This window comes from Abramis brama (genome assembly GCF_963993115.1).
Source record: "Abramis brama genome assembly, chromosome: 22".
In the NCBI taxonomy this organism is placed as follows: Eukaryota; Metazoa; Chordata; class Actinopteri; order Cypriniformes; family Leuciscidae; genus Abramis; species Abramis brama.
Window position 1 is genome coordinate 25,903,840 of NC_139984.1, and position 26,702 is coordinate 25,930,541.

General features: G+C 36.1%; 4 protein-coding genes across 5 annotated transcripts in view; all 4 read left to right on the forward strand.

Annotated features, from left to right (window-relative positions):
- Positions 1-4,440: 4,440 nt before the first annotated feature.
- Positions 4,441-6,908, forward strand: hoxc9a (homeobox C9a). Its single transcript, XM_084099652.1, has 2 exons — positions 4,441-5,108; positions 6,144-6,908. Exons 1-2 carry the CDS (start codon positions 4,541-4,543, stop codon positions 6,386-6,388), a joined length of 813 nt encoding a protein of 270 aa, XP_083955778.1. The 5' UTR covers positions 4,441-4,540; the 3' UTR covers positions 6,389-6,908.
- A 3,372-nt stretch (positions 6,909-10,280) lies between these two features.
- On the forward strand, positions 10,281-14,449 carry hoxc8a (homeobox C8a). The gene is made up of 2 exons (XM_084099703.1): positions 10,281-10,973; positions 12,276-14,449. Exons 1-2 carry the CDS (start codon positions 10,538-10,540, stop codon positions 12,590-12,592), a joined length of 753 nt encoding a protein of 250 aa, XP_083955829.1. The 5' UTR covers positions 10,281-10,537; the 3' UTR covers positions 12,593-14,449.
- A 3,376-nt stretch (positions 14,450-17,825) lies between these two features.
- LOC311073824 (uncharacterized protein) overlaps positions 17,826-26,702 on the forward strand; it is a 45,260-nt gene continuing 36,383 nt past the window's right edge. The window contains exon 1 of one of the 2 annotated variants that reach the window (XM_084099836.1): positions 17,826-18,267. The gene's annotated coding sequence lies outside the window, so the exon portion shown is untranslated. The remainder of the gene's footprint in view (positions 18,268-26,702) is intronic. The other variant, XM_084099835.1, reaches the window with a different exon arrangement.
- hoxc6a (homeobox C6a) lies at positions 23,596-25,910 on the forward strand. The gene is made up of 2 exons (XM_084099840.1): positions 23,596-24,186; positions 24,795-25,910. Exons 1-2 carry the CDS (start codon positions 23,784-23,786, stop codon positions 25,097-25,099), a joined length of 708 nt encoding a protein of 235 aa, XP_083955966.1. The 5' UTR covers positions 23,596-23,783; the 3' UTR covers positions 25,100-25,910.

Here is a 26,702-nt window from a genome sequence, read left to right on the forward strand (position 1 = left end):
ATCCAAAGTCATTTTCATTCAGTTGAGTGAATGGGGTTCTCCTCTGGAATGCGTCACCAACAAAGAGTTTACAGCACGCGTAATAGCCCCACAGGACACTGCCGCCGAGCATGCGGATATAGCGGCAATATCCTCAAATAGCTTAAGGATTGGTAGACGTCAAAACACCTACTCTTGCTCAGTGTGTATATATATATATAATATGTTGAATTGCTGGCTTGCATTCAGAAGCATATAGTACTGTATATGTGCGACACATTCCGCATTGGGCCTGTCTGTAGCATTAGCAATGGCATACCCCTGTGGTGCAAACATATGAATAGATGTCCACACACAGATAACGGGATGAGAATTTAACACAGATTATGGTTGCTGCTTATTTTCAGTGGGCTTGAATGAGGATATTGATTAGTTGTTGTTTTTTACATTGTTCCTTTGATTGATAACTACTATTTTAGCCTATTTTAAAAACCTAAAGGCCAGTTTTAGCACACGTGTACAATTCGACAGAATTAATGTAAATTAATTTTATTTTTGTATGTAGCTATACTCTATTCATGTTGGAAACTGTAGTTTCGCCCTCATTTTCTGCACTGTATGTTACGAGTTTGTCCGGAACAGGTTTGATTGCTGCTTGAGCTAAATAGAGAAAGAGTTTCTAATGCAAGGCAAGTTATTTTGCTAAATAAAGATCTTTTACTCGGCTTTTTATGCCGGCTAAGTAGCCTATGAATTTAATCTTATACCCCAAAATATTAAATGTTTATATTAGCTGGTGTTTTCACTTGGACACAAGCAATAACTAAATAGGCTATATTAATTCAGCTAGTTCGAATTAATATAATTTAATTTAATATAACATATAATTTGCTCTCCGGAAATAATTATATGATAGCCTACTTATATAATACTATAGTATGGTAGAGTTATGTCTACCAATTCTGTAGATAAACTGTGAAAATGTTGCTTTATTTTGTATCCTCCCGTCTCCCGTGAATGAATACAAAGATATCTGACACATAATAGTAAAAAAAGGATAACATAGTCTGAACAGTATAGTGTATTGTGATGTTCACGTTGACCATGGCGCACATAAGGTCGTTTAAAAGCTAAAAAAAAAATATTTTTATACATAACATATTGAAGTTATGTGGGATGATTTTGAGAAGGTACTCTATTGATATTCATACGACCTCTGTCTTTTAACACCGTTGTGTGGTTAAAACAAAATTTTATTTTTAGGCGCAGTGGCGCTATAAAGGCTACTCAGTAAATAAATTAAATAATACTCAGTATACTTCACACCAAAAAATAAATAAATAAATAAATAAATAAATAGTTGAATAAATAAAAATGCTAGCGCTTAAAATAAACTAAGAAAAAATAAAATATTGATTTTTAACCTGCTCTTGACTTTTAGGTGTGCTGTTTTTTCCCCAGCTACTATGCAGTACTAAAACAAATACTGAAGTCGATCAAAAAGCAGCCTAATTTTAAAAACAGATAGGAAGCTGGAGATTAATGTTGAGAGATTCCCGTAAATCAAAGTGAATTAGCAATGATGCTGCCGTGCTGTTGTAGTCTCAGAAAGGACAGTAGCCTATACTCTGATGTTTTTTAATGACGACTTAAAATCAATTAAAAGGATTAAATGATGCTAATGCAAGAAAATGGTATTTGTATATTATGAAGCTACATTGTTTTTTTATAGTCACACGAGACTAAATGCGTTATTGTGGGATCATGTGTGAATAACCAGCTCATAATTGCTCCTTAAAGTGCTATATTTTACATATGCTACTTTGTGAATTTCAGTATCTTAAAGATGTCTATTATTGGCTAATGTGAATAAAGTCGGTGATGTTCTAAAAGCTAAATGTAAGGATGGATAGAAGAGTGAGTGAGCTCGTAAAGCTCAGTTTTATCCTGAGTCACTCTGCAGAGCTTCAGTGCCAAGATTGCAGCTAATACTATATTCTGCAGATTTCTACACTGTTAAATCACAAGGTCCTTATCAATAAATGTATAAATGAATGCGACCACATAGCGAACATCTCGTTTATAAATTATATCTTGTTCCAATTGAGAGAGCGTAGTAAAATTGCAATATGAATCTGAAATATTTTGTGAAGAAAACATCCTTGTTATTCACCGAATTAATGTTAAAATCTAATTATATATCATACCTGACAGAAATTATAGATACAACTAGGAATAAAAGATTAAAATTCCAGTTAGAAATTTCAAAGACATTCATAGAACAGTCAAACAATTAAACACGGTTTTATTTTTTTTATTTTGATAATGCTTAATTTATTTAAAAACAACATTATATTTCCAAACAAATAGCGTTATACACGTATCATTAACAACATTAGAACACCATAATAAGACATTCATTTAAAAATAAACGTAAGTGAACAACAGTGAGTGAACTACGACTTTAGGATCAGGTACCACGCCCTCGGAAACACCATAAAGGTTTTATAGGCTATAGATATGATGCCGTGATTTACAAATGTGGTTAAAGAACGTTTTAGATTACATATATTTGTTTGTTTTGTACATGCCACAATGTAATTATTCTAAGAATTTGATTAGATGCATTGATACCACAATAAGCTGTAGCCTCCCATCAAGGGTATACATTATTAATGCACTTTCTTACGATTTTACTTTCACTTTTGTTCAGAGTATCTAAATGATATTGCCTATGCAGTCTATTGCAAGTAGAAGCAATCGGATTCACGCCATAATCAAGCTGCCACGCCTTCCTATAAAACACATGATTAAAGGGAACGGTATAAAAGCATAAATTCAGTATATTTAGCTTTTTTGATTTTAGTTGTTTTGTTGAATCAATAACTTAAGTTGTTTTACAAATGGAACTAGTACATTGATGACACTCATTACTTTGGGTCGATCTCTGTAAACAATTAATATAACATAGTGAAATTTAATATTTTAATATTTGCGATACAAGAGTAAGATGAAGAGTCCGCGTATTATGTTATTTGGTGTGTTTATATTTTGACAATGTCTGGTGTTCCCACAGAAAACAGGGCGGTAAAAAAGCCTGACCTCATGTGGCCGGTTTCATACTGGGCCTAACACTGACAATGACTGCAGACCAAAATCAACATAGGCTGTTTCCAAATTGCGCAATTTTCTTAGAAGAAAAATAAATTAAATCTAAAATATAATGACACACATATTTAATAAAATGTTCAAACGGTGTTATTTTGTACACGGCAAGAGTATGGCGTTAAAGTATTTAACGATTTAAAGAACAAATAATGTTTTGTTTATGTCTGTGCCAGTATTCACAATTCGAAATTACAAAACCAAATAATTCGGAAAGAATTATATTCACAAATATTTCACATACCTTTCAGTTTTAGTATAATTTTATTTTCAGTTAACAAGACTATTTGCCTCGTATTACAACTAGAATTAAGTTCGAAAGAATCGCAAAAAAACTGCTAAATAAATAAACAGAAAATGTAAAGAAAGGGAAGTATATAGAATTTACAAAGCTTATGTAGAATGTATTATGCATTTGCCTTTTCAAAAATATCGCAATGAAATTGCTATTTAAATAAGCGTTTTCAAACCTTTCTCTCATGCAATATAATGGAGTTTGTGAACAGTCACTCGTCTTTCTTCTTGTAGCCTATATTCGACAGAGGTTTGATGAGACTTCTTTCACAAGCGAAGTGTTGGTTTTACGTTATACCAGGAACTCAACTGCAGTTTTATTAACGACACGTTTATGAACAATCAAATGGTCCTCGTAAAAATTTATTGAAGGACATAAAAGCATGCACGACCACTTGACGAATACAGCCGCAGTTGTGGTGCGTTTTCAGGCGTCTTACTATTCCCATCGCCCCGATTTGTTTAAAACTCCATTTTATGAGGGATATCCCAATTGTATTTATTTGAAACTAGTGGAGAATAGGACTTCAGTGCATAAAAGCAACCCTCTAGACAGCACAGGAGCCGTATATTTGTCAAAATGAATCCATTGGGTCCGTTACAATTATATAGAATTAATAGTGAAACTGAGAAAGAAATGAACAACCTTTTCTTTTTTCTAATTGTTTTAATAAATAACATTGTTCAGTGAGGGATGCGCACAAGGCTAGCCACAGCACAGTAGCATTCCCTCGACAGAGATTGATTACACAAAAAAATAGTGCCCTTTTAAAAACCCTTAACACACACTGTGCTGCTCTGCAAGGCTACAAATAACAAATCAGTTGCATCATAATATATTAGAAACACATCATCTTCATATATTTAGGCTTTATGTAAAAAGACAATATTAGTATTAAGCAACCTACTGCAAGCTCGAAGTGCATTGCTGTTCCAGGAGAGAGCGCGCATTGATCTGCAGTGCAGTTTTTCAGGGGGTAAATGCAATCACGTGTTCCTTAGGCGTCCAATCCCAGCTGGGGAAGCTTTCTGAAATAATTACCTGTCTTGATTGTTCTACGGTCAGATAAAAAAGTACACATACACTCCATATAATAATCGGATGCATGTAAAAGAGAAGGGAAACATCGCCATGTCGGCTACGGGTCCCATAAGTAATTATTATGTGGATTCCTTGATCAACCATGAGAGCGAGGATGTTCTGGCGAGTCGTTTCACAGCCACTGGTCCGATATCCTCCAGCTCACGCCCGACGACCCTGGTACCGGAATGCGCGGATTACCCGTCCTGCAGTTTTGCCCCGAAACCACCCGTCTTTACTACCTCGTGGGCCCCTGTTCACTCCCAGTCGTCAGTGGTTTACCATCCATACACTCACCAACCTCACCTAGGCACAGACTCAAGGTACGTTCGCACTTGGCTGGAGCCTATCCCCGGTACCGTGTCTTTTCCAGGATATGCAGGGAATAGCAGGCACTACGGGCTGAAGCCCGACACCTTCCAGGATCCCCGTACTGGGGACACTTTGGGCTCGAACGGACGCACTTACACGGATTATCTGTACTGCTCCGCCGTCGACATTAGAGAAAAGCAGCAGAACACACCATCGCCTGAGACGGAGACTCTGTCTTCCGGGAAGCACAAAGACGACAAGCTTGAATTAGACCCAAGTAAGTTAGTGCTATTCTTGTTTACAACCGGGTATATGGGATGCTTCTCAGTTTATTGCGTTTGCTTGGTGGTTGGCTGTTGTCCGTCGTAAAACCAAGTTCTATACTCTTTCATCCTCTCGGCCGACTCAAGTCTGCTTTGGGGCTATCCACTGATGACAAACGCCATAGGATTGGGTTGTAAAACGAGCTATAAAAACTCTCCTAAAAAGCCAAGTCTAGCAAAAGAAGGTAGCATGTGATGTTTACAAATAGCCGCATACCATTATCATTATCATTAATTCTAAAATGATACTGTGTTTTGTTTAATGTGAAAATGTATCATTTTAGCCTGCCGTTGTCTCAATAACAATTCAGGCGTTTGAAAAGCGAGGATGCGTATTAATCATACAAATTAAGAATTCGTATACCTAATTTTGGGTTTCAAATGTATATGTTTTATTATAACTTATAAATACTAATATTGCTTGTTTAGAGTTGTACTTGTCATGGAGCTTATTACAACATACTGAAATGTCTAATTAAAAACGTAAAAACGGGTACTGGTGTTTTGAACTATTCAATTAAACATAATTTACATTTTAAAAAATAAAATCAAACCTAGCATTTACATCGATAAACAGCACGTGGAATGTTCACAGTGCATTCACTGCATAGCAGAACTTTGAGCGTAGACTTGTGAAGGCTTGAGTCACAAGCCTTTGCTTTTTTATGGGCCTATAAAGCAAATAGGCCTAGATACATTCACTAGTTTACAGCGCCATTTCTCTCTCCTAAGAGTTTGCGAAGCTATTTCAAATAGACAGAGATAGGGGGAATTCATATGAAATGACTTTTTATTTACACGTATAAAGCCTGACCAATTGAAGATTAATCTTGCCAAAATGAGAAGTGTTGTTAGGTGCTACAGTTCATAAATTAATACATTAAGTTATGGCTGTCATAATCAAGAAAAAAAAGACTTGGATCAATAATAATCTCAGCGTATTTGTTTACAGCAGCACCTAATCATACTTTTTATGCGTTGTTTTTCAGATAATCCTGTGGCAAACTGGATCCATGCGCGCTCAACTCGAAAGAAGCGTTGTCCATACACCAAGTATCAAACACTCGAACTCGAAAAGGAATTTTTATTCAATATGTACCTCACAAGAGACCGGCGATATGAGGTAGCAAGGGTGCTGAACCTAACGGAGCGACAAGTCAAAATCTGGTTCCAGAACCGACGGATGAAGATGAAGAAAATGAACAAGGAAAAAAACGACAGTAAAGAACAGTAGACCAAAAGTCATTAATCGGACACAGACTGAAGGAAAACCATAATTTAGTATCATCACGAGTCTTAACAGTTGCGGCCTATAAAAGGAACAGAGAAAACAAATATCCTATATGGATATCCTTTGAAAAATTGGTGAAGTATGATTTAATATAAGCGTAATTTTACCATGCTGGATTGAGTCATATTAATATTGTAGTTTGGATTTACATAACGTTTCTTTACTCACAACACACACAAAAAGTGGCCAGAAGTTTCAGAGAGAAAATACTTGAACTACTTTATTTTCAATTTCCTAATTTATGCTCTCTACGTGGTTGTTTCTTTTCTATGCTTCCATTATTTTTAGGAGGTTTCAAAGCCGAGTATTTTATAAATAACAGTTCTGTAGTTAAAAATATACGTGTTTGCGTCGATGTGCTTAGTTTGTTTCTGATGTACCTGTTTGTGTATTTTACATTCTTTAAACTGTAAATGAGTTTCATTATAGATTGTAGATATATTCAAATATATACAACCATGTTAATATGACTTTTGTGTCTCATTTCATACATTTGACCGCACAATGACGACATATATTTGCAGCGAATAGCTTTCAGGAATTAGTTAAGTTTATGCAATCCAGTTATTAGGCCTACACATACAGTGTTCTCATGTGAAAAGTTTCGAGGATGGAGTAAGTACACAATGGCCAAAGAGGTAGTTAGTGTGTAACAGTCGAAATATCAAATTTACACATCCCACAAAAAAACATACCGAAAAGCCTGTGGAAGGCCTCATCCACTGCCGTGCCCTGGGCTACTCATATTTTTGTATTTAATTGCAAGCCTGTTTCCAAGCACTGAAACTATTTTTCCTTATTTTTAAATTGTATATTATTTTGACGTTTAAATAAAAACATAAATAGTTTCGTTATTATTATTATTATAGTTTAAAAATGATTTGTGCAATAATATATGACAATTTTCGGAGGAAAAACATTTCAGTCTGCAGTAGGCCTACAGATAACATGTCAGAGCCACAAAACACATACATATTTTATGGAAATGTCAACAACAATATCAATTAAAAATATAAATTTCAACAATAATGGCTTTTTTAATCAGGCCGAGGGGTTCCGTAAATGTAAAAATGGTTTGATTTTGAAGTCAATGTAGACTGCGCGTTTTTGGGGTATGAACTTAAATTTAAATCTTTTAAAAGGACCTGTCCTGTAATTTGAGCGTTCTTTATTTATGACTAAATTGTTTCAGTCACCTTTGTATTTTCACCCCTCTTAACTCACTGCCTGTAACCGCACAGGCGTAATCTTACAATCATCTGATGTTAATATTTTCTTATTTATATAGGCTACGAGTAGCAGTTGTGGTAGCCTATAGATATAATTAAAATTCAAATGTTTAGCGTTCTACGCTGGACTGAAATTGCCTTTTTGTGGGCCTTAACAATACGAACAGGATGCTGTGATTTCAAAGCCCGACCGACCACGTTTACGGCTTAAAACAAAAATGCTAGTTTTACAACCCTGTTGGAGCTTGGTGTTGTTTGTCTCAGATGCAGACGAACAAAGCCAACCTGGCTAACTGGCTAGACGTCTGGGCTAAATTACTTTATGGTTTAATGGACGTTGGTGGTGGACCCTCTCAAAGAGATTTGCAGAGCCATATAGTCCTTTGGGCAAACTAGAGGTAAAAGCAATCCACCAACAGACACCACAAGATGCATTCAGAACTCACTCCAAGCCTTTAAATGACGCTAAACTGAAAAAGCTTAGTTTTCACTAAACACATGCTTCTAAAGTTAATTTACAGTGTTCATACTGGTGCTGTACGCCTTTAAATCATGTATTCGGTGTTTTCACAGTCAAATGTTTCCAAGAGGCTACAGGTGCATTAAAATAGGCTTTCTGTCATTGTCCTAATTTATTTGGATGACTGTGTTTTGCCAGTGATAATTTGTCAATGATAATTTGTAAAAGTTACCCCTAAGCACACTAGATGGCGCTATTGACTCACAGTTAACGCATTTTGGGCTGCTAAATCCTGGGAGTGCTACAAGAAAAGTGCTGAAAGAATGGCCTGTTATTAATCACGATGATAGCTTTAAAAAAATGTCAACACGCTAAAGTAATAAACTTTACATTCACACCATCTTTATCATATTCGTAAAACAATTGTTTGTTTTATAATTTTTGTATTTAGTATTTTTATGTTGTCTCGAATGTTCGTGTTACGGTGCTTTTCCCCACTCTCTCTGTCTTTTGTTTAGTCAAAATCCGTAACTCACTGATGCTTTTTAAAAGCGCATGCAGTGTCGGTTTTTATGCTGCCGTAGCTGACATAATTTATTGAAGGCATGCTGGAAAAGTGTCACAGCATTTCAGTTTCATGCGAGATCTGGTTTACAAATGTCACCGATATGCTTTTCCGTTTGTTTCTTCATTTTTGGATAGGCGACCTTTTTATTTTTTAGAAGGCATGTTTGTCTGTGCCACTTGTTTGACATTCTCACATATGACGCAATAAAGATGACATTGATTTTGTAATCAGGGCCTTTTACCGTATCCCGATAATAATTATGATGATTTTATAATCCCTTTCAAACAATGTGATAGCCTACTTTTGAAAATTCGTGTTGAATGTATTGTTGTTGTTGTTATAAAAATATAATAATTATTATAATAATAATTTAAACAATATCGATTACTTAAATATTATAATAATACGTTCAAACGTTTAATACGTTCGATTTTTTTATTTGAAAATAAATACAATTATTTACTTATTACTATTTTTTAATTATTGATTTTTTTTTTCGTTACAAATTTATATAGCCTACTCCATGGTATGTTCCTGTAACTGAGACAATGGCCCAGAATCTGCATCTTTATAGACTGTGAGATGTCTATAAATTTCCTGTGTGTGCCTTTCCCGTTTAGCAGCGAAGTGTAAAAATTGTCAAGTAACGACACGAAACCACATGCTCATATTTTGGGAAGGACTTTAAATGAGCAAAGCCGAAATAAACAACAAGCCATTAATGTGTCTAGTAAAATAACGAGGCATCTATTGCCTCTATTGCGCAATTTTATTGTGTCAGTGCGGCAGATTTACAACTTTTAGTATGGTTTAGGTGGGCCAAGAGAAGCTTGTGTGTGTGTGTGTGTGTGTGTGTGTGTTAGCAGTCTAACACAAGTAATCAAGGTAGGCGTCACAATTACTCGTCACAAACTGTAAATATAGCAGCAGCAGCAATAATAATAATGATAATAATAATAACAATAATAATAATAATAATATTTCATAATAATAGTGTTACAATATTTTCTATTGTCATTATAAATGAGTGTTTTAGCTGGTAGACGGTGTCAATCGTTGTAGCCGTTTCTTTGTAATGTTCGAAAACTTGAGTTATGTAGTCCCTGTGGGTTATGGCTCGATACGCAACCTTATAAACCTATCATAATGGATGTGTAATGGTCGGAGCGTATATGGCCTTTTGAAGGGAAATGATACCTAGTTATATCACAAGCGAAATACCAGACAAATTGTTTCAACGTCCGCAGGACTAACCTGTACGGCCAGTTCGAAGCTACAGTAACCTGCGGATATGTTCTATAAAAGCCATTAAAAACTTCAGTGATTCGTTCATTTAATATGTGCAGCCGTTTTATTCAATAAAAAAAACAAAACAAAAAAAACACATACAACTATGTTTCCCCTTCAAGGTAGACGCCTGTGGACGCTTTGGAAAGATGACGAGCCAAAGGGTGGGGTGTAGGGGACAAGGAGTGGGGGGAGGAGGGGGTGGGGGGTTGAGGGGTCTCATTGTAGTGGGGGTGGCTGGTGGGAGGCAAAAAAAAGTACGAGCTTGTGACTGAGCCGTCGGAGCTAGCCAGCTTTAACCTTAACACACATCCACCGTGCGCGCCATGATTTGAGGTTGCTAAAGGAAAAGGCAGGCGATATAGAGAGAGAGAGACTAAGCGAGAGGATCTGAAGTGGGAGCTGCCTCAGATTGTCCGAAGGGGCAGCATTTCTCCATCTAGTTCCGGTTGCTCTATCTGCGTTGCATGCCATTTGGAACTGCAACAATAGGTTGCCACCATTTAGAGAGGAGAATTTATTTTATCTCTTTTTAATGCTAGATAAACATGAGCTCTTATTTTGTTAACCCTCTTTTTTCCAAGTACAAAGCCGGCGAATCATTAGAGCCAACTTACTACGACTGCAGGTTTCCACAGAGCGTTGCCCGAAGCCACACGCTCGTGTACGGACATGGAGCAGCTGCGCCGGGGTTTCAACACCCGTCGCATCACGTACAGGACTTTTTCCATCACGGAACCACAGGTATCTCCAACCCTGGTTATCAACAGAACCCCTGTGCATTGGCATGTCACGGAGACGCTACGAAATTTTATGGATATGAAGCCCTTCCAAGGCAACCGCTTTATGGTACCCAGCAAGAGGCCAGTTTAGCGCAATACCCAGACTGTAAATCGTCCAATAGCACTAACCCTGGAGAAGGACAAGGCCACTTAAGTCAGAACACCTCTCCGAGCCTCATGTTCCCATGGATGCGGCCTCACGGTTAGAACACTTACTATTTCACATTCTGTTCAATCACTGCGTGTGAGTTTGTCTGTGTGACTGCGTCAGTGTGTCAAGAGCGTGCAGTGTTCATAAACACAGATCAAAACACAGGTGGGTTATGCTTTTCAGGCTGCGAAATTGTACTTAATTATAGGCACTGCAGCGTTTCGTATTTATTCACCCAGACCATTATGTTTATTTGTAAAACGAATGTAGTAGTGTTGGCTAGATTGTGCAGACAGAGCTGAATGGATTCAGATTATTCTCGCTATAGTTAGAAATGATCACCTGTCTTACCACCTTTGTGATGACTTAAAGGAACGAGGAAAGATTCGTGATTGTAATGTGTAGTGGTAAACAGTAATAGCAAATAATTCAAATAAGTGTCAAATAATTCGTTTGATTTAAATTGACGCTGTTCGATTGTTTCCATTGGTTTGTTTCCTTCCTGTTGAGATGGAAAAAGGAAAAATCTAAAATGAAATTTTGTCAGTCAAATTATGTTTTCAAAGAAAACCTTTTAACACCTACTAATGACAAGTGTATTTAAGGTGCATTGAGAAGATCTATTTGCCTACTTCAATTTAAAACTAACTGGTAATGAACCTGAATGAGGAAAGGATTTCAGTCTATTTATTTTGTCCGAGTGATAGATACTATGAAAACCTGTGTGTGTGTGTGTGTGTGTGTGTGTGTGTGTGTGTGTGTGAGTGTGTGTGTTTGTCTGTCTGTCTGTCTGTCTGTCTGTCTGCGTGTGTGTGTGTGTGTGTGTGTGTGCGCGCGCACCAGGTTATGTGAAATTCTGTGCGTTACTGAACTGAATTAAAGCTGTTGTGTAACTCAAACATAGAAACAAGGAATTTATGGAAGAAATCAATTTACATAGATCTATTAGAAACGCCATTGTATAGAAGCGTGTAAATGTAATCCCTTCTAACGACAATGACTGCCCACAATTGACATAGCCTACCTGAATATGTTCTGGTGGCAAATCGTAATGAGGATATTAGACTATAAGGCACGCTATGACACACACACACACACACTGTGTGATTTGTGCCAGAATTTGTCCTTAGTGTGCTATGAGTTGAGAGATGTGTGTATGGGTGTGTGTTTGGAAAAAAGAGAAGAAAATTCCATTTGTAAACAATTGAATTGTTTATACATTTTTATTTACACATAGACATTCCTAGCAGTTTATGTTTCCTTCATGTTAACTACATCCCAGGATATGTAAATGAAAAGAGAGTGAAGCAATGGAGACATGCAATTGACAGATATTTTTGTTTCACTCCAAAGCTCCTGGGAGACGCAATGGAAGGCAGACATACAGCCGTTACCAGACTCTTGAGCTGGAGAAAGAGTTCCTCTTCAACCCATACCTCACGCGCAAGCGCCGGATTGAGGTGTCCCATGCGCTGAGCTTAACCGAACGGCAGGTGAAGATCTGGTTTCAGAATCGCCGAATGAAGTGGAAAAAAGAAAATAACAAAGACAAATTTCCGGGCCAGAGAGGAGAGGCTGAAGCAGAGGCCGAAGAAGAGGCCAACGAGGACGCTGAGGTGGAGGAAGGAGAAGACAAGGAAACGGAAGAGAAAGAGGAAAGCAAGGAGTGATTTTATGGTCTTTTTTATGGTTATATGGCAGATTTTGAAGAGGTCTCGCGAATGGGCAATGAAAAGGAAGACGCGCCAATTTTATTACAAACAGTTGGGTCAAAAAGTGAGAAAATCCCCCTGCATACAAAAGTACACTGAAACCTGCCCAAAGAAAGAAAAAAAAAAGAAGCATTTTTTTTTACCAACACACGAGGACTTTTACCATTAGCGAAAAGTGGATCTGTGTATTTGACAAATTGACAAACTAACAGGAACACAATGTTTTATTTAGGAAAATATAAGCAGCATGATAAGCATATAACGGAGTTTAACATTTATTTCATATTTGATGAGGATGCCTGGGGGATAAAAATGACTAAGATGCAACCAATTAAAATACTGAAATGATTGCATCAGCTTGTCACTTTTAAAAACGGTTGGTCTTGTATATAAATTCAAGCCACAACATGCTGACATTACGAATCAAATTGACAGAGGAATAGATTCGGTGTAACACTATTTCTGCAATCCGAATATGGCAATATTGCATTAGTGCTATGTGTACTGAGAAAGGGGATGGCAAGTGTAGAAAATGCATTCTGTATTACATACTTTATCGCTTACCTAACTGTTTTTTATTGTTATTCTATGTGAGTGGGCCAGGCTACAGTTTGTATTTTTTCGATTATTTTATTGGTCTCACCAGAGATTGCAATCGTTTGAAAATCTCGAGAGAAGCTACCTAATCATGGGAAATTTGCAATATACATTTCTACCTAGAGATTTCATAGACTCTTGTTTTGTAGTATTAAGCCTAAGTTATGTAACTTACCCTTTTAATCACTTATTATGATTATCGAGCTTTTTTGAAGTCTTTGGAAGACACCAATAGCTCAAAGCCAATCTTATATTGTAAAAGATTGCACCACGGCACTACCTAAAAACAAAGTTTTGCTTGCAAGAATGAATTATTCATTTATTCTACACGCTGCTTTGTTGAAATTATTTAGACATTTCCCCCAACAACTTAAACTGCCTATAGAAAATGCACATTATGTGTAGATGAACACGTTAATTACTACCCTACCTTATCTAAGGAAAGAGAGTCATTTATCGTGCTGGTGTTTTAGCGTAGATTTTGAATTGCACTGAGTATAACCTTCATGTACGTCTTGTAATATCTTGCTGTTATCAATATGCTCGTTTTACTTGTGTTCCTCTTGTGAATATAGACAAATTCGTGTGTGTCCACGCCATTGTTGAAATCAACAGAAGAATAAACAAGATGGCTCATTCTATCACGTCTCATTTATTTATTTATTTGCCTGAATCCACTTATTGACATGATACTGAATTAATAAAACACCAAAATCTGCTTATTTTTTAAGTACATGTTAAATACGACAAATGCAACACTTTTTTATAGTATATATTTCATGTCTGTGAGGTGTCTGAAATGGCAAATGCAACAACAATATTTCACCATTATTATCTGTTTTTATAACTGAAAACTTTTCAAGCTTTGAATGATTGTCTCTACATAACAAAAAACAACGCAACTCAATCTCTGTAGCAAACAACCAACGGCTGTCTTTTGAATTCCCCATTTAATAAGAAATGTTAGCAATCCAAGCAAAATGGCGTGATCAACTACAGTCAGACATAATGCATAATTTGAAGCAGATCTAAATTGTGCAAATAAATATCCCGCCTTTATCATGCAATTGTTGTTTTATTGTCCAAAAAATTCTCAGTTTCAATTATTCATTTTGTACAATTCCACCTCACGAAACATATTTAGCCTATATCTAACATTTCCAAATGATGGCACAGTGTGTGAATCGCTCAAGTTATTTCTTGTCAAAGATAAAGAATCTTTTTAAAAGTAAAAAAAAGAAAGAAAGAAATTCTCTTGCTAAGAAGATTTACTCAAAGCAAAATAACAACACTGGGAAACATAAGCGGACAGGTCGCAGGTCTCGGCCTTGCTAGAAGACATTGAGGGGATTTTCTATAATGAATCACTGATAAATGTTACTGAAATCTTGAAAAAGTGTATCCTTAACAAAGCACGCTACTCTTTTTACATTCTTAAAACTGACAGTCTTCTCTTGTCCAGCAAACAGACTAATCTGTTGTTCAGCAAAACATGAACCTTCTGCTCCATTGACGAGGAATACTCTTTCATAGCCTACTATCAATGCAAACAATAAATAATTTAAATGAAAAGACTTATTTAGTGCAACTTTGGATGTTTACTGAAGACGCCTTCTAGAGGACACGCGAGCTAGAATATTATCAATGCCAATACTTGTCTTATTCGAAGACGAAAGGATTCAAGAGCAATATTTACATGTGCCTTCCAATGCATTCTTTTAACACACAACACAAATCTGACAGAATATGCAACATGCATATTAGTAGCTGAATTAGTAGCTACTAATCTGTGTTTAATGCAGGTTTATGATAATGCTTCGACATTTAAAATGCCTTTAAAAGTATTAAAATATCACTATCGCCATTAAAATCCTAGTGTGGTCTACCTTATGTGCGAGTGTTCAAAAGTGTTGTCTCTTTTACAACTTTTAATGGCAGGTCATAACAGTAGTCTAGTGCCCAATAAAGCAGCCGCAATTAGGCTGATGATGACATCACAAAGACTAGGCTAAAATAAGCAATATATGGATATAATAATAACAGAATATCAGAATTTATTTTCAATGCCAACGAGATTTATTGTGTATTATAGGAAAATAGTTTTCAACGTGCCAAACCACAGCCAAGTATAAGGTATTTCATATAATATTTCTAGATTGACATCGAATATTAAAATTCTGTATCTCAAAACAGATACCAATGATTAAAGTGTAGGTATACCTCTTACAAACTTGAAACAAGGCAAGATACACGTATTCTGATACAATGATACTGTTGTAAAGTTTTTTTTTATGCAAACCGCATTAGGCTTATATTCTTGAAAAAAATGTTGCGTTTGCATGTACACAATATTGGCTACTATTGCTGCTGCTGCTGATAATAATAATAATTATTATTATTAACGTGTTTATTTCACTCTCCTTTTGTTGTGATGGTGTTGGATGGTCACTGTTGTAAAAAAAGAAGATATTTTGCTTAAGGCATGGACCTTTTCAGGAAGTTCCGGTGGTAGTGACAATTGCAGTGGTCATTGTCCATCCGCCTTGCCTTTGTATTGCACTGCTGTTACATTCCAAATGAGGGCTTTACTATACCTGCAGTAAACTTTATTGGTGGTGTAAACCCGACAGTGTCGCATCCGGGCAGACGTTTTTGCCTTTTGATTTCTGTGCAGTGCAGACAGGCTAGAACAAGACACCAGGAAAGCAACGTGGACGTGGGGCTGCTTTGAGTGTATATGCAAGGGTGCATGTATAGGTTTGTGTGATATTCTATTTTATTTTATTACTTTTATAAGAGTGGAAGTTGTCATATTTGTACACATATTTACATTCTGTTTATGATTGAGCTATCAAATTAGAAAACAAGTTGTTCCTGAAAAGGAACAAATTAAAGGGGAAAATCTTACCCCGCTCTTGGCTATGTTCGTTAGTGTAAGTATTTGTGTATGTATTTATTTATTTATTTTTATTAGAGTAGTATTCGATATTTGTACATCCATTTGCGTTCTGTTTATATATGTGGTATGCAACTAAAAAGATAGGAGTGAAATAAATTAATTAAGCCTAAAGGAAAAACTTACACTGCTTACAAAGAGTTCTTTAACTTTTGTTTAGCCAAAAAATCGTTTAGTTAATATGTATTATTGTCATAAAATAGCTTTGGCTATATTGTCTTGACTGGTTTTGTTTTTGCTCAATTGCAATTTTTTCAATAGGGGCCTACATTACGATACATATTTGAAGGATATCTCATGTAATTTTCTTTAAAGCTATCATCTCGCAATTAATGATTCTGATACTTATCAATTAACCAATCAAGATCATATAACGAATTTCGTTTGAAGAAAACAAATGACCAGCAACTACATTGATATACATAGCGTTAACTATTGAAGAATAACGTAAAGCTTTATTAAAACATATACCTGCCTGCACCATAATACAAAACTGAACTGTACATTTCTGAACTTTGACGTTGTTACAGTGTTAAGCTTGAACATCACTGAATCAACATCATTGAACTGAATCAATAATCATATTTGATTTTTCTTTAACAATGAATTGATAAAGCAATACTATCTGACAGAGAGGAGTGTTCTTTTTGCATTATTATTAGTTGTTCAGTACAGACATTTGACAGCACAAGAGCAGTCAAACTTTTACGGTTGTTTTAAAAATGTCAAAAGTTTTTTTGTAAATAGGCCTGCATACAATTAAGAATATTTGCAATAGCAAGTTTTTGTAACCTCATTTTTTTCTCTTTTGCAAATGCGTCTGTACACAATGGATACGTACAAATGTGACTTTATGATAATTTTGTGAAATAAGAATAATAGTTAATACTAATGTCCCATGATCTTTATAATTATTTTGCTCTCAAATGCTTGTGAAATGATCATGTGATTATTTTAACTTTATCTTTAAAAAAGTGCTTGTTATGAGAACTATCTGTCTCCCAGTGATTCTGAGTTATAATGTGCTCCGATCTGCTGCAAACATAAACTCAACTAAACGACTAGTCCAAAACAAAATCCCTAATGGGTCAAATGGGGTAAATAGGTTAAACAATGGTTAAAAAAGATTTCCTGCATTAAGATTTTTACACCTTTAATTATTAATATTAATACTTTTTTTGAAATGTATTGTGGGTATAGGCTACAGGACAATGGATATTTCCCTTTTATATTAACACATTCTGATGAACAATATAGGGCTTGCACAGGTTATAAACAGACACCTAATACATGTTTGCCTATTATAGCTTATTTATCCTGTTTTACATTTTTCATTATACCCAGATTCGAAAAATGTTAATGTGATCATTAAGCTTTTAATAGTACTAGACTAATTGGACTTTCACTTGGTTCTTCAGGCTATATGACGAATATAAAACTGGTTTCTCAGTGCCATCAACTTAGCCAAAAAAAAAAAAAAAAATTGGAAAATTGGAAAAAGAAGGAAGAAAATGGGAAATGCGATCTTTGAGAGAGGGTGAAACGTAACACATTCCTAGTTGTTTAGAGGGGGAATTTACAGCTAAGTAATAAAAGTTTACGACTGAATACACGCGGTCATTGGTTGCGTCAGACCACGTGGTACTCACTCTATGAACATGAACTTTGTGCTGTTGTCTTCCACTGGATATCCCCATCTATCGACTTGCGAGCTCGCTGTGGTGTTGAAATGATCTTAGCACCAGACATTTTTCCCGTTTTCTGTTTATTCACCATCTGAGGCGGATTTTTAAAACGCAGAAAATATAACACCATCTTGTCTCGTCTGCTTCATCGCTAGTAATGACTGACGTCGCCGCCTCCCCAGTCTCCTTTCTACCCATCTGATTCCCTAGAGGAAAACAGCACTGTTAGCTGGAGCTTGAGGGGTTTAGCGTGCGTAAATATGATCATTTCACCTCGAACGAGAAATATTTTTAAAAGTACAGGAGAATGGGATCTAGATCCTAGTGCGGTTGCCTATGATGTGCTGCTATCGAACACCATGGAACGTGCGTCACACAGACAACAGCGAACGCTGGTAAGTGAACATATTCTACGCTGCTTATTGGCTTCTTACAGACGTGTAGCTACACAATATATGGTGATTTGACAGTACTGTATTCGTGTCAAATGGGATGTTTAAGAGAGACATGCAACATAGCTAAATGTAGGCTACTTGTATTGTGTCGTTTCCTCTAATACTGTATGGATTGTGAACGCTCAGCCTCGTTGACAAATGACTTGTGTTGTTGCTTTCTGGTACTATTGTTGATTATTAATTGTCTCGGCGAAAATGAACATTTTTAAGTTTAGTTAAGTTGTCCAAGCGGGTGTGGTTTAGGGTTAATGCGTTTACTTTCAAATAGTTAAATACATGCTTTGTCAGGTTATGTGTTTGATTGTGGTTATTTGATACGGGTATATATGTAATTGCATTTTTGACTTAATAGTAAGCTATAGCTTTACTATAATGTACAAATTAGACTAAAGAATGTCAGGCCTTTTACAAAAATTACTATATTCAACCAATTCAATGTGACTATGTGACACTTATCGGGCTATATTGGTAGCTCTTCTTGTCATATTTTCTTTCTAGATTGCTATTCCTCGTTATGTGTGATTATTTACACTGGAAAATGTGAATTATTTACGAGTGAGATATTTATGAGTGAGTTATATTTTGAGAGACAGGGTTACAATGTAACTAGTATCGTTAATTTGTATCCAAACTGATGAATTCAGGTTGTGTCCGTCTGATGACAAACTGGTGTTGTATAACTACGCTCACAAAATCATTTACACTTACTGAACTATTCACATAAAGCGTACGGCTTGTGTTACACAGCAAACAACTGATTAAACACCCCAGACGTATCTGAATATTTGTTAGGGATCAGGATCAACAACAACTCTCTCTCTCTCTCTCTCTCTCTCTCGCTCTCTCTCTCTCTCTCTCTCTCTCTCACGTGTTCAATCATCCAACACTGTCATTCCGTGTAGACTAAATCAAACAACACTGCCACCTTGTGCCTGCTCCATATGCAAGGCATTATACAGAGCCTAAAATCAGTGAGGGCAACTGCCCATATAAAATTCAGATCTTAATTTTTTATGTGGGAATATGTCTGCCATTTGCTGGTGTTTCTGCGTAAAAAGTTTATTTGATAGAAGAATGGGGAAAGGAAACTGATACAATTGCTTTACTAGCCTTATTATCATACAGATTAATATTAATATGCTAATTAGTCATATAAAAATGTAAAAAATGTAATTTAAATATTTATAATATTTTATTTTATGTGTATGGTGGCTTTTAGCAATTCATATTAATACTCAATTATTCAAATAATAAAGTCATTTCAAAACAAATACAGAAACAGTCTGACTACTTTTTTAAAATGTATTTATTATTATTATTTTATTAGTTTTATAGTTGTAATGAGACAGTATTGACAAACATGAAGCTTTAAATATAATAACCATGTGGTAGCATGTTAATAAAATCCGTTGGTACTCCGCTGACCAAAAAGCTAGAGCTGCGACCTTCAGTCATGGGCCTCTTGGAATCCACATGTGCGGCTGGACTGGGGGAAACAAAAAAAGTGTTAATAATAAAACCAGTTGTTATAAACATGCATTCCATTTGTAATGGAACTGTTAAAAAGAAAAGGTTTACTTATGCTGTGTTTATTTGTGAAATTAGAAGTGTGTATGAACTTTTTTTTTTAATACAGAAACAGATAATCTGATTTATAGAGCTAGGTTTGCGTGAACTAATTTTCTAAAAAAATAAATAATGGATTGGTAATTTACTAAGGCAGAATGCTTGTGTGTGGGCTCGCATATGGTTCGTCGATGTGCATGTGTGTATTTGTGTCTAAGTGAGAGACAGAACGCGAGTGGAGGGCGGGGTTCTTCTATACTGTGGGTCTCCTCTTTGCCTCGGAATAATGACTGTCTTTTGTTTGCCATTAAAAATTGAGTCTATTTAACTAATCCTTATGCCTGTACGTATATAAGGTGCACGAGATTTATTCATCTGTGTATTACAGTTATTCTTAGCGTTAATAGCAAAGTTCTAAACAGGTTTCTGAAATTGACACATTTATTGCCATTTGACTATCATTTGTGTAAACTTTGGGCCAATCTCGTGTCTGCCACCGCTATTGAATTTGAATCATAGAAGGCATAATTCAATCGCCACGAAAATGAAAACAAATTCCAGGCGAACTTTCAATTCCAAACATTTCCTTACAAGAACCGCAGGGCAATATGAGTTCGCTCTACTTCAAAACGCCTTATTCATGGAGGTCATTATGCGGCCACAAAATTTCACAGAATTATCTTGTGCTAGTTAAAAACCATAATGCCCCTTCGGGTCGCGTGTTGTTATAAGTGCTTAGCTGCACATGAGAGCTCTGTTACAGCTGTCACGTTACTATTATGGATTTTGTTTTCGCATAGATACATCGACATATAGATGACAGGGTAGGAAAGTTGGGCTTGGATAAGAAAGCTATAAGACTCATCATTGGAATTTGCAATTGTGAACATCCGTTACAAATAAATAGGCCAATGATAACATTCATTTAACTTTGGAGAATGTGCAGACTAGGCCATTATCGAGCACAGTTAGGATGTGCATAGCTTGCTTTTTCCAGATCATAATCATATCACGTAAATTACGCATTGGAAGTAAGGACGATTTTGGCGGACCTTAGTGCGTAGTTTGGTCGAGTGTAAAGAGAATACAGGCCAAACGGGATGTCTATTTATTGCCTCTTCAAACGCTAAAACACAACCGTGCGATTTGTCTTAAGGGCTGCAATAAAACACTTAAAGCTCTTTCTCTCCAGTCACATCAACATACCAACTGCAGACTGAGTGTGGTGTGTTTTACTCGCTACTTCATTCACAAGACTGATGCTGTAAAATAGATCACGATATGAAAAATCTCCCCATCAAAGGCTTTCAGTTCAAAGTCGTTGGAGCAATATTGGACATCAAAGAGTCAGATATATAGATACAACCTACACTTAGTATGTGATCTCAATTCCGCCAAACTACACGTCGGAAGATAGCATATAGTGAAAACAATTAAATGATTTAAGAATTAATAATGCACCTCTGATTTGTTTTCAGCATCGCGCTTTCCTGTTTCTAAATATTTTAGGATATCCAGTGGCATAGCCTACTAGTTTAATACAAAGGTAATTTAAATATATATTTTTTAATTGTAATTGAAAATATAATTATTGCGTTGATTTTTGTTTTTGATTTCATATATTTGAATTGGCAATTGTTCAATTTCCACAATCTAAAAATGAAATGTTAAAACGTGTGCACACGCTTTTCACGCAAGAAATATTTTTTATTACTGTTATATATTATTTTTATTAGTTTTTCCCCCACAGTATACATGGTGTAATATTGTATAAATTAAATCATAGTAATACGTGAAGTTACACACTGCCATATAGATATATTTATTGTAACTTAGCGACATGTAATTCATGTTTTTATTACTTTTATTGCAGACCGGTTAAAACTACTGCACTACTACTACTACTACTACTACTACTACTATTATTATTATTATTGGTATAAACGTCGATGAATTAGCTTCGGAAGATAATTTATCATATTCATGCAGTAGCCGTAAACTGATCAAATAGCACTTACCATATTGATGTTTAGAAATTCCTAGTAGACAGTCCTAGCAGAGATATAGAGTTACATTTTGTCGATCTCAAATATTGTCCAAAATAAGACAACCCATCAAAAACATTAATCCTTGATATTGATTTATCCCGATTTTATAGGTACTTTAGAATACAAAGAAAAATTGTATGCATTTAATCAATCTTTAAGCAGATTAGCCTGTTTTATAGCTGTTAAATGCCTTTTCTCACTGTCGGGCTGGAAGTAAATTTTACTATTCTGTCAATCTCGTGTTTTGCGCACCTCTTTCTAAACCACTGTTTTTGGCCTCACACGTCCCGTCATGTGGCCTGCATTAAGGTCATGGAGCATACCCTAAGCATTCGGTTAAACTTTTCCCACTACTGATTCTTTGAACATGATCATATATAAATTGACCATTCCATTAATATGGCTGCAAGCATTTAATAAAGGAAAACTGATATATTTGTATTATTTAACAGATCGTTGGCAAATATGAAATTCTGAAAAAATATAGTTTATCCTTATAAATAAAATCAATACAGTCATCAGAGTAGGCCTACTTAAGTTTAAAATGTCTCGTGGCATTGTTTTTTTTTTTTTTTTCATAATCATTCTGCATACACTATTAAGTTAAATGCTAAAAAAAAAAAAAAATAGCAGCTTTCTGTCCACAAGATAAGAGACTCGCTGCACAGCCCCCATACATTCAAAGGGGTAATTGCTTCAGAGCTGGAAGTCCTCAGTTGGGTTTGTGACTTTTATGGCACCAAGGCGCGTTTGACGCATTCTTTAGTAAGATGCCCCTTCCCCCCTCCTTACTCATTTTCTTTTTACCATTGAAATCATCAATACATTACAAATGGGGAAAGGAAAAGAACAGACGTTTCCCCTTCAGCGCAATGAAAGCCCGAGGAAATAGAGATAGAGAAAACAAACGTTATAGGGAGATATCTACTGAATAGCAAAAGAATAGTGTGGTAATTTCACTTGGTGACTGACGACAATGCAGTGAATGTCTATTAATATGATATAAAATGTGTATCAGTGGACATATTCACAGTTACTTTTATTTTTTATATGAAATGCATCTTAAAAGGGAGGGTAAACAAAATCGGCGTATATGCCGTGTGGCAATTAGCCCTAGGTAATTTTCTTTCTACATTTCTAAATTTCTACAATTTTAGTTATATCATCTACACAGTAGTTATAATTAAGTAATAAAGTTGTTGCGCCAAGAAGACATGAATATAGTAGTATTGTCATAGTAAAACATATAAAAATATAGGATATTTTGGTCTACGTCAGCGACAGTAAGCAACTGTAAAAACCCATATTTCAGGCAATTAACTGAGAAGAAAATTAGCTCGTAAAATGCATGATTCTCCAGGGTAGCCTAATTCTAGATTTATCTTCACAATACACGTGGAGAAGATTAACAGATTAACTCGCGGATTAATGCACAAAAAGATGTAATTAATTGTTCGTGTGAGTGCGTATTCTGTATTTGCGTGTGTGTTTACTTAAACTTTATCAAGTGAAGCCACAAGGATAAGAAGCTACAAGCTCGATATTCCTTCGTACACAGCGCATTCAATTGGCTGAAAGTGGTCAGGTGACGCTGTCATATTGTCCTTCCATGAGCCAAGCCTTGGCTATAACACTTGCTTTGCGCGTCTTAACCGGAGACTGGAAATTAATATTATTGAAATCCTTCTGAAGTTCATTTGAAAGAGAGTTAGGAAAGCGGGCGGGAGACGTGTGTATGTGACAGAAGGAAGCAGACCCCATAGCACAAAGAAAGAAAGTGTGAGATTAAGAGAGGGGAAATAAGATAGGAGGGTGAGTTGATGAGAGGGCGATAGGAAAGGTATGAATTCGTATTTCGCGAACCCGTCGCTCTCGTGCCATTTATCTGGTGGGCAAGAGGTTTTGCCCAACATGCCACTGAACACGACCGCATATGATTCAGTCAGACATTTTTCGTCTTATGGCACCACAGTGACCCAAAACCGGATTTATGCGTCCCCTTTCTATTCACCTCAAGATAACGTTGTGTTTGGATCAAGTCGAGGACCGTACGAGTATGGATCTAACGTGTTTCTTCAAGATAAGGACGTGCTTCCCAGTTGCAGGCAAACTAGTATGGGACTCAGTGCGCAGAGCCACGTTGCCCAGGAGTACAGCCTGGAACAAGCTCGTGCAGGAACACAGGATCAGAAAGGAAACAACGTTCAGATCTACCCGTGGATGCAGCGCATGAACTCGCACAGCGGTGAGTTTTTACTGCGACTTGGGACATACCCTGGTGGAATTGGTCTGTTTTACGATACGTCCTATCAACAGAGTAGCTACATTTTATGGCCTCATAAACCACTACTAAATCATCAGACTATAAAAGCCCCCTTTTCCAGAGAGGGGAATCCCATTTGGCTACCTCCTTTAATACTCAAGTGCCAAAATTATTTCAAAAACTTGTACAATAAGTGTGAGCGCGTTAGAAAATTATCCAACGAAAAGTGCATTTTGAACCATTTTAGAGCATGCACTACTATGTTAAAAATGTGACTTAACTTGTCCGATGTACTGTTTGAAAACACACGGTAGCAAAGTTGGTTGAAAGAAATGTTTTAGAATCACTGAAATTCGAAATAAGTTTCGCGTTGCTTTGTGACTGTAATAATGGGTTAAATGCTGCGTATATGGGCTACATTCTTTTGTCAAATTGTTATATTAGTTACCTTATAAAATAAATAAATAAAAATTGCTCTAAGTGAATTATTCCACCAGGATCCCAAACGTGTGTTTTATTTTGCATTCAATTAAGAACTGATCTGTGTAAACTCTTTTTTTAAAATGTATTTACACTTTTTCCCACAACAGGAGTTGGGTACGGGTCAGACAGAAGAAGAGGTCGCCAGATTTACTCCAGATACCAAACCTTGGAACTAGAAAAAGAATTTCACTTCAATCGGTATTTAACCAGACGCAGACGCATCGAGATCGCCAACGCTCTGTGTCTAACCGAGCGTCAAATCAAGATCTGGTTCCAGAATAGGCGCATGAAATGGAAGAAAGAGACTAATCTAACTTCTACTGTACCGGGGACCGAATCAACGGGTACTCCTCAAGACACCGAGAAGGAGACCGAGGAGGAAACCGAGGAAGTTAAAAAGATTAAAGATTAGGAAGTCCATTTCTCGTTCTCGAACGCCTGTTAACTGCAACGTAACTACCTAAACGGAGAATTTGCAAATATTAATGCATGGACTGTATACTCTGCTATTCCTTTTGACTGCCCCCTCCTCCTCCGACCTGAACACCATACACAAGCTCTACTACCACCACGCCACTAACATTTACACACGTTGAAACAAATGGATAGATTAAGAGAGAGGAAGACGCACATGTTATCTACCATAAAGCTATTCACTTCTCTTTGTACTGAAATAGTTCTTTATTGGCTGCGTGATGACAATGCCACAGCTGAAATGTTTATGTGGTTCTAGTATTAGCTATCATGTTGCTATAGGCTAGTAGAAAATTACATTAGATGAAAATGTATTCGAATTTGATAAGTAGGCTATGTCTCCCAAACTATTAAGCCTCTAAACTGTACCCTAAGCATTCCAGGAGTGAAGGAAACTTATTATATGCACATTGTTTGTTTTTTTTCTTTGTGGATGCATATTTGTACAACGAAACAAACACTGACGGGATGAACTATACTACCTAAATCCTTATTACATTTTAGTATCCTTTTTTTTTTTTTTTTTTATATTGCTTTTGCCCCGTCAGTGTTCTGTTGTTCAAAATGCCGCTGTATACTGGCACATTAGCTATTGAGAGAACTTCAAAAAATACATTTCATCATACTTGTAGTTGTGTGCATATAAACTTGTCTTAAAGTGAGAATCACACCAATATGAAAACAAACATATACCTTGGTACGCAATTATATTGTTTGTGTAAACTGTGTATTATTTAATAAAATTCTTGAAAACAAAAACCTTTATTGTCTTTATTTTGACTCCAGCCTTGCGCTCTTCACCATTCATAAAGGGTTCAGTAAACTTAAGACTTGAAACACTTGTTCGTTTTGAAGAAAAATTTATTTCGGCCTACATATCTTTGTGAGTTTGTGAGCAATTCGAATCCAAATAACAAATTAAATTCACGGTTACATTGGAGTTTGGTGTATCGTTAAAGTGTACTTCATTTAACCTAATGATTAAAGTAGGCTACGTGACGACTTAGAGACTTTTCATTCAATAAATAAAGCCTCGTCTATTCAGCGGCAATGTTTGATTGACAAAACTACATTTGCCTTGCATCTAGTGGCACAACGCAAAACCAGTAGTTCTGCGATAAAAAAACAAACAAAAAAAAACATTTATTTTTGGGAAGCCGCTGCAACAAATGCACATAGGCTACGTTGACGCATTTAAGAGACATATATGACCATAATGGGGATTAATTTCGCAAACACCAAAGAAAAAAGCAACATACACACGAAACAATCAGAAACCATTAGGCTACTGTGAAACAGGAGAAACACATATTTGTCATATAGAATATGGATAATCGTGTTGCTACTCCATATATCGCCTTGACATTTGATTTGTCATAACATCGTATAGCATAGTATCTTGTTTGTGTGTGTGTGTGTGTGTGTGTGGCCGCTTTGTCCAGTATTAGACGCCAGATGACGCTCTTGTCTAACGGTCTCGCCCTTTTTTAGCCCAGACCCTTAGATGATTTCCATACCGAGAAGTTATCGGACACGTTTCA

Bases quoted from the DNA above. Each gene is read 5' to 3' on its own strand.
- hoxc8a (XM_084099703.1), top strand. From the start codon at position 10,538: ATGAGCTCTTATTTTGTTAACCCTCTTTTTTCCAAGTACAAAGCCGGC. The intron at 10,974-12,275 runs GTTAGAACACTT...TTCACTCCAAAG, and splicing joins CCCATGGATGCGGCCTCACG to CTCCTGGGAGACGCAATGGA.
- hoxc6a (XM_084099840.1), top strand. From the start codon at position 23,784: ATGAATTCGTATTTCGCGAACCCGTCGCTCTCGTGCCATTTATCTGGT. The intron at 24,187-24,794 runs GTGAGTTTTTAC...TTCCCACAACAG, and splicing joins GCGCATGAACTCGCACAGCG to GAGTTGGGTACGGGTCAGAC.
- hoxc9a (XM_084099652.1), top strand. From the start codon at position 4,541: ATGCATGTAAAAGAGAAGGGAAACATCGCCATGTCGGCTACGGGTCCC. The intron at 5,109-6,143 runs GTAAGTTAGTGC...GTTGTTTTTCAG, and splicing joins CAAGCTTGAATTAGACCCAA to ATAATCCTGTGGCAAACTGG.